Source organism: Capricornis sumatraensis, chromosome 9, assembly GCF_032405125.1.
Source record: "Capricornis sumatraensis isolate serow.1 chromosome 9, serow.2, whole genome shotgun sequence".
Lineage (NCBI taxonomy): Eukaryota > Metazoa > Chordata > Mammalia > Artiodactyla > Bovidae > Capricornis > Capricornis sumatraensis.
Genome location: NC_091077.1, coordinates 61,117,742 through 61,131,407, shown reverse-complemented (window position 1 = coordinate 61,131,407; position 13,666 = coordinate 61,117,742). Strand labels below are relative to the sequence as shown.

At 55.8% G+C, this 13,666-nt stretch overlaps 1 protein-coding gene across 2 annotated transcripts in view; it reads left to right on the top strand.

Annotated features, from left to right (window-relative positions):
• Positions 1 to 13,666, top strand: part of PDGFRB (platelet derived growth factor receptor beta) — a 37,171-nt gene that overhangs the window by 4,090 nt on the left and 19,415 nt on the right. Inside the window, exons 1-3 of one of the 2 annotated variants that reach the window (XM_068979618.1) lie at positions 1,355 to 1,416; positions 11,916 to 11,961; positions 13,063 to 13,386. In XM_068979618.1, the coding sequence (XP_068835719.1) occupies positions 1,411 to 1,416; positions 11,916 to 11,961; positions 13,063 to 13,386 (376 nt within the window). In that variant the 5' untranslated portion in view covers positions 1,355 to 1,410. Of the gene's footprint in view, positions 1 to 1,354; positions 1,417 to 11,915; positions 11,962 to 13,062; positions 13,387 to 13,666 lie in introns of those variants that run through there. The other variant, XM_068979619.1, reaches the window with a different exon arrangement.

Sequence of the window (13,666 nt, the reverse complement as noted above, 5' to 3'; positions counted from 1 at the left end):
TCACAATGAAAGGGTTTTTTCTTACCCCTTTTCTGCACGTTACAGAAAGCGGTCAGGATCAATGACCACTAATGGAAAATGGTGCCCTATGATCAAGAGGAAGAACTTTCTGACAATCAGAGCCACCTGGAAATGCACGCTGTTTCTTGGGAGAGCTCTGAGTGTGTGTTTCCCCAGCAGCCACAGGCCCATTTTTCTTGGATACTGAGGAGGGAGGGTCAGGAGGACTGCCTGTAAAGGAGTGTGTGTGGATGCTGTGACCCTTTGCTGATTTTTGAACTTCATGTGCTCTGATTTCAAAGCAAGGCTTTGGCCTATGGTAGATGGACAAATGGTGGGGTCCGGAGGCAAGGGAATGATGGATGCAGAGACCCACCTCTAATGGGAGGAGTGTGGAATTCACATACTGTTGCTCCCAGTGTAGAAGCCAAATCTAAGCCCCTCCCAAGACTTCAGGCCCAGAACCCTCAGGCCAAAGAGCTTCCTGAACCCCCAGGCCATGGCCCCAGGACCCCTCTTCCTAACCCCAGCCAAGTGCAGGAGGTTGAAAATCAAAGTGCTTCGTTTTAGCTGCGTTAGCACCCTCTCTTCTCCGCTTCAGATCAGAGCTCTTTAATGTCTCAAGTGCACAAAACCTTTCATCTGCCAGAGGTACCAGCTTCTCTGCCCTGTGATGGAAAGGGTTGTCACTTGGGAGGTGGGGGCAGCAGGACCAGGGGGTCAGACAGTTCCTGAAGGTCAGAGATGAAAAGGACTATGGGGATCACTGTGCTCAACTTCCTTATTGTGTGCCGGGGACACTGAGGTCCAGAGAAGAGGAGACTGTGCCTCAGCCATAGCACTGGGCCCAGGACCCAGCCTACTGGCCTGGACTTTCCTCTGTGCCAGCGCACGTGTTGGATCTTCTCCACCCGTCTCTGTGGCCCAGGGCTCAGGCTCCAGCTCTCACTAGGTTGAGGTCACAGGGCAGAGTTTGGGCTAGAATGGAGCAACACCACCCCAGTGAGGGATGCGAGCCCCTCTGGGTAGTGCTGTGGACCATGGAGCCTTTGATTATATCACTTCTCCATCCCGGCCATAATTTCCTTTTGTGTAAAACAAGGGGGCAAGGGCACAGTTCAGTGACCCCAAAGGTCGCATCCAGCTCCATCCTTAGCCCCTGAGAGCTCCTGCCAGGCTCTGTGTGGCTGTGTCACATTTCATTGCTGTCCTGGCTACCTTCTGTCTTGGAAGGGGAGCCGTAAGGGCTGTGACACCTCCTTTTCCTCCTCTTTTAGCTTCTTTACTCCTGAAGCTGAGCCTAAGTGGTGGATAGTGGGAGGAGGTTCCAGCATCAGCCCCAGAGGAAAGGGCTCAGATTTACAAACCTGTCACGGAAGCCCAGGCTTCTCCTAGCCCAGGGCTTTGGGCATGAAGGTAAAAGCTCAGGGGTGACTCAGTGGACTGTGGGCTATTTCTCTCTTACCTATATTTCTGTTCTTATCATAATAATCTTATCTTATTATGTTCTTATCAGGCTGGGGCCTTTCTGTTGAATGGATAGTAAAAGTGATAAGTACACGGAGAGATGGATAAACAGGTTGGTGGATGGATGGATGGACGAATAGATTAATAGACGGCTCCCCTTTAGTCCAGGGAGCAGGGATGACTTCATAAGCTTTCAACATGTGCAGGCACAAAGGACTTCACGCTTAGAAGGGCCTTGCCTTGAAATGCTTAATAGTATTTTTTAACAAGGGTCCCAACATTTGCATTTTGCCCTCAGCCCAGCAAATTATATAGTTGGTCCTGCCAGGGAATTCAGGCTGGGTTTGAGACGGCTTCATCCTCAAAGCTGGTCTCGCTGCCTCTACTGTCCCCATCCTAATCCACACCCTCCCACAAAATGCCAGGCTCCTCCTGTCACCCCCTCTTGCGGAGGCCTCCCCATAAGTGCTTAGAGTTGCCCTGTTGTCACCCTAGGCAGCAGCCAGCCCCCCACCCTCACTGTCAATACCCTGACAAGTTGGCTCCCCAGTGCCTCCAGGGCAGAGCCCAAGTCCTTACTCAGCACCCTAGTCTTCCCAAAGTGACCCCTGCCTTCCTTCTCTGCCCATCACCTGCCTCTTTGATGAAAAGCCCCAGTTTCCAGCCTCACAGTTCTTTGTTTGCCATCACCCGATGCCACACGGTCTCCCACTTCCTTAACTGCTCATACAGAGCTTCTGTGGAATAGCCTTCCCTGGAGTCATCCCCCAGAGAGCCCAACTCACAGCCACTCCTCCCCCTCAGACCATCCTGTAATCATAACAGTTACCACTGACTGAGGACCTGTCATATGTCAGGAGCCTTTCATCATCTCTGCCCCTCATAGCAATGGAAAAGGGTGTCTCTTTTGCTGTTTTCCAGGAAAATGGGACTCAGGGAGTTAAACTCAGAGAAGTCGCATGGTTATGAGGCAGTGGATTAAGTGGCTGGGATTGCTGCTCCTGGCCTGGCTGAGCCCCTCTGGGTGCTTTCAGAGGCATCAGGCCCTGCCCCCTGGCATCAGAGTCCCATATGTCTGTTCAGCCCCCTCATCACCCTGAACCATCACCTCCCTAGATAGAAAGGGTCACCATTGCCTGCTATCCCAGTTTCCCAGCCCAGGGAGTCCCGAGTCATTACAGGGCAGCTGAGGACCAGAGAGCTGACCTTCCACAGCCATCTGAGCTCATGCTGAGTAAGCATCTATTGTGCACCTGTGTGCGTGCTAAGTCACTTCAGTTGTGTCCCACTCTGTGACCCTGTGGACCATAGCCCACCAGGCTCCTCTGTCCATGGGATTCTCCAGCAAGAATGCCAGAGTGGGTTGCCATGCCCTCCTCCAGGGGATCTTCCCCACCCAGGGATCGAACCCGTATCTCTTATGTCTCCTGCATTGACAGGCGGGTCCTTTACCACTAGTGCCACCTGGGAAGCCCATATTGGGCACCTACTGTAAGCCTAATCCTGTATGAGGAACTTGACGATATCCCCCAGATTGTTAGGTGGGCTTTCTCATTTGTGAAAAGTTGAACTAAGGGACTAAGACAAAGAGCAGGTTGGCAGACAGTGGACTGGGAGTCATTAGCCTTGGGTTTTGGTCCTGGAGGAGGGGACCCCACCCCTGCCCAAGCTGAGCCTACTGACACCCCCAGTAACAACAGCAGCGACCCTTCCTGGCTTTCTCACCACCCCATTTCCCACACAGACCCCTTTGCTGACAAGCCTAGCCTAGCCGGGTCTCAAGGCCAAGTGAGTGAATGAGTGAGTGACTTATTCTCCGTGAGTGAATGAAGAAGAGTCACGTGGCCACTGACTTGGCCGAGGGCTGTGCGCCAGGCCCTGCTCTGTGCATTTTACTTGTATTAACTCATTCGAAGGCCTTGACAACTTGATGACGAGCCCAGACTTTGAGAGAGGAGACCCGAGGCACAGGGAGGCTGAGTAACAGTGAGTGGGAGACTCAAGGTGAGCTCCTGGAGGAAGGGGTGAGAGAACAGATGTGGAGAAAATAAGGGGACTAAGACGGAGTTTTCTCCCCTCTGGCTCTGCCGCGCAGGAGGGCTATGAGGGGAATCTCAATGCTCTGTAATTGGCATCAATTAATGGCAGATTCTTGTTAGCTAGCTGCCCCACCCGACGTGCAGACTCTGGGCTGCTGGGGGAAGGCCGCGTGCTGGTGGGTCAGTCCACACGGCCGAGGCCCGCCTGCCCCCTGCCCACTTGGCTCTGAGAACCCATTCTCTGTGCGGCCCCCACCCCAGCCCGGGGCTGATCCCGGGCTGGCAGCAGCGAGGGGAACAGAAGGTTTGCTTGTCTGCGCCTGCCGCACCCCCCTCCCCAGTCTGAGCCCGGGACCCCTCTCGGGGGCTCCTTTGGCTGCCAGGGCCTGGCGCTCTCTGTTGCCATGGCACCGGCCGGAGATGAGGCTCTGGGGGGCGGTGGGGGCGGGGTTGCAGGGAGGACAGCCGAAGGATGGTGGAGGCCTAGAACTCTGCAGCTGCAGGGGCCCCTGGGCCCTCTGAACAGTGGAAAGGGGGTGCTGGGGCCCCAGCAGGGGTAAGTCTGGACCCTAACTGCAGCATAGCATTGCACCTAGCCCGACTGCCAGGATGCTCCGTCTGAGGCCTTTGGGACAGGGCTTGTAGACCAGAGCCCTGCTGTCCTCAGCAAAGACTCCTCTCCTCAGTGTAGATGCTGACCCCCAGGTTCTGCAGTGATGTCCCAGAAAGGTTCTGAGATCCCGCCTTGCTTAACTTCCAAATTCCTGGGTGAGCTGGAGTAGATCCCCTGCTCAGGACTCTGACCTCTGAGGACCCCAAATACCTGAGAGTTTGACCCCGTTAGGGTGAACTCATGTGGTCGTGCTTCTCTGGGAACAAACCTGTTTCTGGGCAGAAGCTAGGCAGTCCAACATAGCGGTTAAGAATACATGTTTGGAGTCAGTCAGATGGGCCTGAGTTTGACTCTCAGCTTATCATTGGCTTTTATTAATTTGCTGTGTGTCCTTGAGCAAGTTGCCACACCTCTCTGAGACTTAGTTTTTTTCCTCTATGAATAGGAATAATGATTGTACCCTCCTCACAGGATTGTTGTGAGGATGAAACCAAATTCCCAGGTCATGTCATTTAGCAGAGTGCTTGGCTCTGAATTAGTAAGGGCTTTTGTTTGTTTCCACATTGTGGAGCATCAGAAAAATGAACGGGAAAAGAGATGCCCTGCTTGTGGGGACAGGGGGTCATTGACAGTGGCAAATGGAAGCAGGACTAAAGGGCAGGGGATATAAAGAGACAGACGGAGCACACGTAATAAGTTTCCAAACAGCCTGACCCCTGAGGAACCTGAGCTGTTCAGAGTGGAATGGGCCACGGTGAGGTGGCGAGATCCCTATCATGGGAGGTGTGCAGTTGGGAGGCTCGACAATTGCAGAGAGGCTGGGGGGGGGTGGGGGGAGGTGAAGTAGGAGGGCTTATAGCCCATCTCACACCTAAGAATATGATGTGACTGCCTCTTTGTTCCACCGACTTCAGTTTCACCCAGCTAAAGAGGGGAGAGGTTGGAAAACAGAGGGTGAACAAACAAGCCTGATGACTCCTTTATTGAACTCATACTGTGTGTTAGGCACAAGCTTGACGTCTTTGCCGCCTGCCTTAGAAAGGCTGTCACATGGGTGTTGAGCCTGCGTGCTCTGGGATCAGTCCACCCGGGATCGAGCACGGGCTCTACCACTGGTGAACTCTGTGACCTTGGGCAACGATTTGCCCTCTCTGTTCCTTGTTCTCCTTATCTATAAAATGCAGAAGCAACACCAGTGTCATGGATTGTTCTGAGACCATTCACATTAAGGGCCTGGCCCAGGCATTGGGTGATAAGAACTAAATCACAGTTAGCTATTCTTATTTTCAAGGTCTTCTAAGTCCTTGTTCCTTTTTGAGGGGGGCATTGAGGCCCAGCTGGGATCCAGAGGACTCTAGTCCAGGGATCCACTGGGCTGGGCAGAGCCAGGCCACAATGGCCCAGGGGGTGGCCGTGGGGACGAGCAGGGAGGCCAGTGAGGCGCCGGAGGAGGCAGGAAGCGTTTGCTTGGCGGGCGGGTGGACAAGGGTATGTGGCAGGCCTCCCTCCCTCTCTGACCTCCTTCTCAGACCAGTTCCCAGCCTGTGTGGGGACCCAGACCCCCTCCCCTGGGCCCCCAGTGGCCACGAGGCACACACTGAGCGCTTTCCCACGAACTGTTCCAAGTAACTAAGGCTGCTCCCCCTACCTCCAAGCGCCTGCTGCTACTCTGCGGCGGGTGAGGGGTGTGTGGCAGGAGAGGGGGCTCGGACTGGGAAGGATCAGTCCATGTTTTATCAGCCTGGCTCCAGTCCAGACAGATGTTTCGTTTTATTTTGAACTTCCAGAAAAGAGGTCATTTCTTTCCACTGTGTCCCTGGGGAGGCCTCCTGGGGATGGAAGAACAGAGTGAGTGACCAGAGCGTGGGGGCCTTGCTTGGGCCCCCAGGGAGCTGGAAGGACAGCATCCTGCCCCTTCTGTGGTGATGGACTGTCTGTCAGCAGGGCAGGGCGTGAAGGTTCTTACAGGCTGGGCTACGAAGCCAGCTTTTATGTAGGGGGGATGGAGAGCTGTGGAGGCACCAGGGAAGGACATGGTTGGGTGGGGATTTCAGGAAGGTTCCTCTGGTCAGGGGATGAGAACAGACAGGAAGGCTCAGACTAGAGGCGATATGGGAGCATGTGGTACCATGGGGTAGCCAGAGGTCACCAAGCTTGTGCTGGAGAGGGTGGGGTAGGGCCATCAGAGTGATGTTCCATGGAACTGGCACTGTGCTTTCACCCCACGTGGACTTCCAGAACAGCTGGATCCCATTCTAGGCCCCAGCTTAGCTGATTTCTGCTGCTTTGTTTGGAGGCCCTTATAGACACCTGGAAAACAGAAAGGTCCCCTGGGTCTAGAGGCAGCATGGCAGAGAACTGGGCCTGGGTGACTGTGTGGCACCACTGTGTGACTCAGGTCAGGCTGCTCACCCTCTCTGGTCTCCACATGACCCTGAAGTTTGTGGGGAGGTTCAGGGTGTAGGGTGGAATGCTGGACCTTCAGCAGCAGAAGGGGCGTTGGATTGAGGGGGGCAGGTGAAAGCTCCACAACCTCTGCTCAGTTCTAGCTTTCTAACCCCTGCCCATGACTATCTCCCAACCCAATGGACCCTGCTCTCCTTCCTGGCTCCCCGGATGGGGTTCCCTACCCATGCTTCAAGATGGCACCTACAGCTCAGCCCACTTGGGGTGAGCGCACAGAGCCACACCCTCTGCCATCACTCCCATACTCCCCCAACTGCTGGAGGGAGGACTCAGGCTTTGGCTCCAGATCCCTCTTGCCCCCACACACTCCCAGGCCTGGAGCTGGCTGCCTTCTTTGAGCTGAGTCATGACATCCTGGCCAGGGCCCCTCCCCACCACCCCACCCCCATCCCAGCATTTCAACTCAGCGCGGCTACTTCCAGAGCAGGGTCCTGAGAGTCACCCACGTCAGCCCCAGCAGTGTTCTCAGGACAGCCCTGCCCACCCCATGTACAGATGGGGAAACTGAGGCTCAGAGAGGAGCAGGACTGCACAAGCAGGTGACAGAGCTGGGCTAGGACCCATATCCCCTCCTCTCAGCTGGGAATCTGCCCCTGAAGTTTGTGTCTGGGGCTGTAAAGTGTCCGTGGTATATAGGAGGGAGGACCAGACCGCCAGGCAGGAGACTGGAGTCTGCATCGCACTTCTGACAGCGACTTAGCAAGTCGCCTGCTCTGAGTCTGTTTCTAATCCCTGTCTGGCTGGGACACGGCCGGGAAAGTGATATAAAGGTCTGTGTGTGGTGGGCGGGGGCAGTATCCTGTCTGGAGGGAGTGGATAGCAACTGTTGTTCAAACCCTGGGCCTTGAACCACCAGCCTCACGTCAAAGCCAGGGCTGGAGGCAGGGGCTGCCCAGTCAGTTGAACTACAGCGCCCCATTGGCCCACTGAACCTGGCCTGCTAGGTCAAAACCCTGACACTGGTCCCTGTCCTTCTCCAAGCCTCAGTTTTCCCATCTGCACAGGGATGCACAGGAAGAGGGTTGGATCAGATAGATGGTCCCTGAGGGCCTCAGAGCTCTGACATTCCAAGACTCTAACCCCATGACCCTAAGGCCAGGCCTCCCCCTCCCTCTGGCATCTTGTTTATTCAGAGCATCCCTGGCCCGAGACTGCAGGCCTCAAGCACCCCTCCTCTGTGAAGCAGGGCTTCCTCCCATCCCCATCTCACTTGATCCTTGCCTCCAGACTGAGTGTCCCCCTGTCCCTTCAGGTACCCACATCCCCTCCAAATCCTAAAACCAGCTCAGGGCCAGCTCCCACTCCTTCTGTTCTGCCTCATCCTCGTCTCAGAAAAAGATATTGTGCCTCCAACACAGACGCATTCCTGCCCCCTAAGTACTCCAAGCCAGAAATAGGAGTGGGGCTCATTTAGGATCCCTTTCTCCAGCCCCTCTGCGTCCAGTCACCACGTCCTGTCATTCTGGGCTGGATAAGTCTCAGTCCTGTCTGTTTCTATCAGTCCCTGCTGACGTGGGAACAGCCAAACCCAGTAAACACAGTAGTGGTGGTAGAGCCATCTGCCTTGGCTCAATCTCTGCTCTGTGCTCTTAGGCAAGTAAATAAGCACTCCCTGCCTCAGTTTCCCCATCTAAAACAGGGTGATCCTTGTATCTGTCTACCTCATAGTGTTGTCTGAGGAGCAAGTGAGTCAGTCTACGTCAAGTGCTCAGGATAGTACCTGGCGCAGTAAGTGCACAGCGCACGTTGACTTGTGGCTTGTCTGTGCCCACACGTGCCTGTGTGTTCAGGTGAGTTTGGGGTCCCATGGGCACATGCTCTATGCGTGTTGTATGTGCATAGCTTTGCTTGTGCTAAGTACACGTGTGATTTAACCTGCATGTGCGCACGTCACATGGGCACGTGGGAGAGCCCCGAGATGGTGATGCAGGCGCAGTGGAGCCGCATGCCTGCATGTGTGGGTGTGCGCATGTCTGGTGCCGGTGTGCGGGCTGGGCACACACAGTGCCCGCTGCACACGGGTGTGTTTCAGAGCAGTGTGTGAGCGAGCGCGGAGGCAGCAGCCTGTGCTGTGTGCACGTGCTCTCCGTGTGTGAGCCTCCCCCACTGGCAGCCATGCAGGCCCCCCTCCCCAGCCTGCCTGTGTCGTGGGAGCCTTGGGACCCCGAGGGAGGGAAGCTGCTGCTAGCGGATGTGGCCAAGATGGACTGGATTTATTTAGATTAAGGCGGTGGGAAAGGAGTGGAGGCTTGTATGAGCGAGGCTGAGGCTCTGAAGAGGAATCCTCAAGCACGCTTTTTCCTCTGGACTTGAGGTCATACCCTGGACTGAGGGGGTACCTCTGACTCACTGTGAGGAGCTGGGCAATTATCCCATCTCTGGGTGGATCTCTGTACCCCTAACTGAGCCAAAATAGGAAGAATCATGAGAGCGCCCCACACAGCACTCGCCTCACAAACAAAGGGGAGATCCCTGAGCGTCTCCTCCCTCTCTGCTCCAAGGGCCTTCTGAGGCAGGAGAGTGTGGTAGGAAGGGGTCCCTCCTCCCTATGACACCCACTTTGTCCCGGGCGGCTCCTCCCTTGAAAGCAGTCCTGCCCCTGAAGAAGAGAAGTGGCCACAGGCAAGCCCTCTTCCCCGGTATCAGCCACTTGGGCCTTTCTGGGGTTGGCTGGAAACATACAACCTCCGGGAAGCACAGAAGTCTGTAGGCATTGGGTAGACACCTGGAGGTGTCAAGAGTCATCCAAGATGGCCCAGGAGGTTGGGTCCCAGTCCCCAGTCCGGTTCTTCCCCATCCACCAGCTTGTTGCCCATGCCACACCTCCCCTGTCACCTCCAGGGGCCCATATTACGTGTTTATCTGTCTGGAAGTCACCTGAAAAACAGAAGCCCAGAGAGGGAAAGACTCTGTCAAAGTACACACAGCAAATCTGGGACCAGACGGTTAGGGAATTGAATCCATGGAACGAAAATGGGTTATGGATGCTCATTTTGCTCCAGCCTCAGGAATGTTGCCTTTCCTCTCATCAACAACCCCATGTCCCCAGGCCACCCTGGCAGGAATAATAGTGACTAGAACCTTCTCTCTGGCAGTGTTAGAGCAAGGCTGGCTCTCTGAGATGATCCATCCAAACCTATCCCTGTATGGAAGGGGAAACAGACTGCCAGAGAGGGCTGGAGACTCAGTCTCATGGTAGGTCTGAAGTCCCATGTGAAATGCTCATTTCATGGAGGGAGAAGCCAGTTCAAGATCCCTGGTTATCTATACTCTCGCTAAGGTGTCTCCACTCTCCCTGAGTTCCTTTGCCCATCCCATCCCCTCTCTGCAGCCTGATTCTGCCTTTTTGATGTGACTGGGCCATGACTGTCTGTTCAAGAAGGCCCCTCCCAGCTCAGAGCCTCCGGGACTCTAATACCCCTGAGCCCCAGGTTTAGCAGAGAGGAGCCAGGGTCGAGGGCTGCTCACCCAGGGGCCTAGCACACAGCCTTCCAGAGCCAGGCCAGTCCTAGTTGTCATGACCTCCCATCTCCAGGCAAGCTGACCAAATTCCTCCTTTAGAATAATAAACAGTGTGGCCAGCCAGGGGGGTGGGGAGGGGATGGGCAAGGAGGCTGAAATGACCCCTTCCCCCAGCCTCCGCTGCTAATGATTTTCTTTGGCTGAGATCTCTAGCAGGAAGGGGGGATCCAGAGAGGCACCCACTAAGGGGCAGATAGGCCTCTGTGGGGGCTGCTGGCTCCACTGTGGCGCTGCTTCATCCTACCGGAAGAGGTCTGGCAACCAGCTGGAGGGCTGCAGCAGGAGGGGTGGGCGGGGGGCACTGGGGATGCAGCCTCAGCATGGCTGGGCTTTGAGTCTAAAGCATTCGTGGGAGGGGAGGGGGCTTTCAGGCAGGCTGGTCTGAAGGGACGGGGAGAAAGAGGAAGAGGAGAGCAGATTTATTTAGGGAGTTCTTAGGGTGCTGAGCAGAGAGCTGAGACCAGCAGTCCCCAGTCCAGGCCCTTGCCTGTGTCCCATGGTGAATGTGTAAACACAGCCCTGCAAGTGAGCCACTTGCCATCATCCTTTTTTTTTTTTTGAGAGCTGAAGACAGAGGCCACTGAAATGTGATGGTGCAGGAGGTAACCCTGCTGGGGCTCAAAGTCAGATCCTAGCCCTGGATTGCAAACTAAAAGGGATGAGATGAGGGTGGAGTGGGAGCAATCTGGCATGGGCTTAGGAGCCAGGCCAGGCTGGGCAGCCACTCAGGGAACGCACCAGGCCTTCTTGTCTCCTTATCACCTGGTCTCTCCCACATTTCTTGCGCTAGGACCCCCACCCACTCCTGGCCTCCTTCCTGTCGATACTGCGGTCAGAACTTTGCAAACCTGGGTATTGCTGGTTATTTTGGATCCTCGGATGGGGCTGCCAAGGGCAGGGAGAGGGTGAAGACCCATGTAGTCCGATCTGTCTCCCTCTGTGTCCCTGCTTCTCTTTCTGCCTCCATCACTGGGTGATTCCTGTCTGTATCTCTGAGTCTTTGTCTTTCTGCCCCTATCGTTCCAGTCACTTTGTCTCTCTCCAGAACAAGCTCTGCCATGTAACCCTGGGCAAACTTCTTCCCCTCTTAAAGCCTCAGTTTCCCCATCTGAACACTGAAGGTGGGGGTGAGGGGTCTTGGATTCAGTAGTTTGCAAGGATGCCGCGCTGTGTGGTGAGGCCTCCTCTGGGTCCAGCCCCTGGCCCCTCCCCCTGGGCCTCCCTGTGCAGCTTGGGGCTGAGTTAAGGGGGCCAGGCATGGGGGGTGCCCCCCCACATTCCACAGCCCCACTCCCCCGCTTCCCTTCCCATAGCCGCCTCCATTTCCTGTTGTGCTTGTGGAACTGTGGGAGTTCTTTGGGTTCTGGCTTACCCCCTCCCTCTCCCTCAGGCCTTTCATCACACTTTCCTAAATATTTGTCCTGGCAGATAAGAGCCTGGTATTGGAACTGTCACCGGGAGGACAGGCTGTTAGAGCCGGTGGGCCCCTGAACAGTATCCAGGCCAAGACCCCACCCCCACCATACGTACCCAAGGAGAAGTGGGGGGTTCAGTCAAGGCCATCAGAGAAGTAGAGGCAGAGTCAAAGCAAGGTCCAGGCACCCCAAGACTTGGCCCAATTCAGGGGGAGGAGCCCCTTGGGCATGAGTGCCCTCTTGGTGTGGGGTATGGGTAGTCTTTGACTTTAGCCTGATGGATCCAGGGGCTGGGTGGCTCAAGCTGGGTCTTACTCTACAGGACCAGGGCAGAGATGGGCTGTGGCACTGCCTCTGGCTACTCTGAGCCCTGACTCCTGTGTAACTTTGCAGGATACCATGCGGCTTCCGAGCGCCCTGCGAGCTGCTGTCCTCAAAGGTAGGTAGGCTTGGGCAGGGATAGAGGGCCCTGGGGAACCTCTAGATAGGACCCTGAAGCTGGCAGGGTGGTTTATGCTAGCACCAGGACCTGGGAGCCTAGGGACGCTGCTCTGCTCTTGAGCTTTGGTTCCCTGCCTTTCTAGTGGGTCTCAGTGGAGGCCTCCTTCCACTGTCCACCCCTCAGCTCAGAAACTTCAGTGGACCTCTGCCTGTCCAGAGCCATCAGCTCAAATCCTTGGTTTGGCCCTCCATACCACTTGTCCCCTCACCAACTGTCCCCACCCTCTTCCCTAACAGTCACTCTGGTCTCCCGTCTCTTATTGGCACTTACTGATATCAGTCTGGCCTGTCTGGTTCTGGTGAGGGACTCCCCTCCTATTCATGGACCCCTCATTGGCTGTGAGCTCCCAAGTCTGGGTGGGCTTTTTCAAGCAATCAATGCTGACCAGGCAATCAGTGACCAGCCAAAGGTTCACCCAAGGATGACTGACCCACTGGCTGAGCACCCATCCATCTGAACGGGTGCTTATTTTCACCTCCAGGGTTTTCAGCTGCTGAGGCTGGGCGCAAGGCCTACAGCATCCTTCCCCAGGGCATCAGCAGGCAGAGAGAAAACCAATCACTCGACATCCCCAGCACCCTTCAGCCTCCAGGGACCTCAGTCTCTTTCCTGACCTGATCTGGCCCACTCTGGACTATGTTGGCCACCACCTCCCTAAGCAGGGCCATCTCTGGGGCTTGGGGTACAACCTGGGCAGCTGGGGCAGCTGCAGGGAAGAGGCTCAGAAAGTGACCTGGGAAGTAATGCAGGAACTGGGGGCCTGGGAATTGCTTCCCAAGGATTTCCTGATGTCTTTGAGAGAACATGCCTGCAGCCTGAATGCCGCACTGCAGAAGGACTGCAAGGCTGGGGGCCTCTAGGCACTGAGAGCAAGAGGCCAGGAGTCCCTGGGGACTAGACCCTGGGCAGGCAGGTCTCGGAGCCAGGGGTTCCAGTCTCTGTTTTCTGTGGATTAGGGAGGTGTGCTCCTCAGGGTCAGCTGTGGAAAGAGGTGCTATTGCTCTTGTGCCCTGACGTCTGATGCCTCCTCTCCCAAAGGCCAGGTGCTATTGCTGCTCCTGCTGTTTCTGCTGGGACCACGGGCCTCCGGGGGCCTGGTCATCATACCCCCGGGGCCAGAACTTGTCCTGAACCTCTCCAGCACATTTGTTCTGACCTGCTCGGGCCCAGCTCCAGTGGTGTGGGAACGGATGTCCCAGAAACCCCCACAGGAAATGACCGAGACCCAGGACGGCACATTCTCCAGCGTGCTGACACTGGTCAACGTCACTGGACTAGACACAGGAGAATACTTCTGTGGCTACAAAGGCTCCCATGGGCTGGAGGCCAGTGAGCGAAAACGGCTCTACATCTTTGTGCCAGGTGAGGGCCCCTGGCCAGTGCACTCACTGCTCCTCTCTTGCCCTTCTCAGCTGCAGGCATCTGGGGGAGCTGAGAGAGTGCGTTACTGAGATGGTGAAGCACAGCCATCTCAGAAACGCAGAGGAATCAGGGAATCCAGCCTGGCTCAGTCCAGGAGTATGTCCACTCCCACCCCTGGTTCTGGATATTTGTCTGCTGTCTGCCAGCCCACCCCATTCCTGGTTCTCAAGAATGCTGCATTCTCAGCTGGTTCCAGTGTGCACCCCCTTGGCCTCCACAT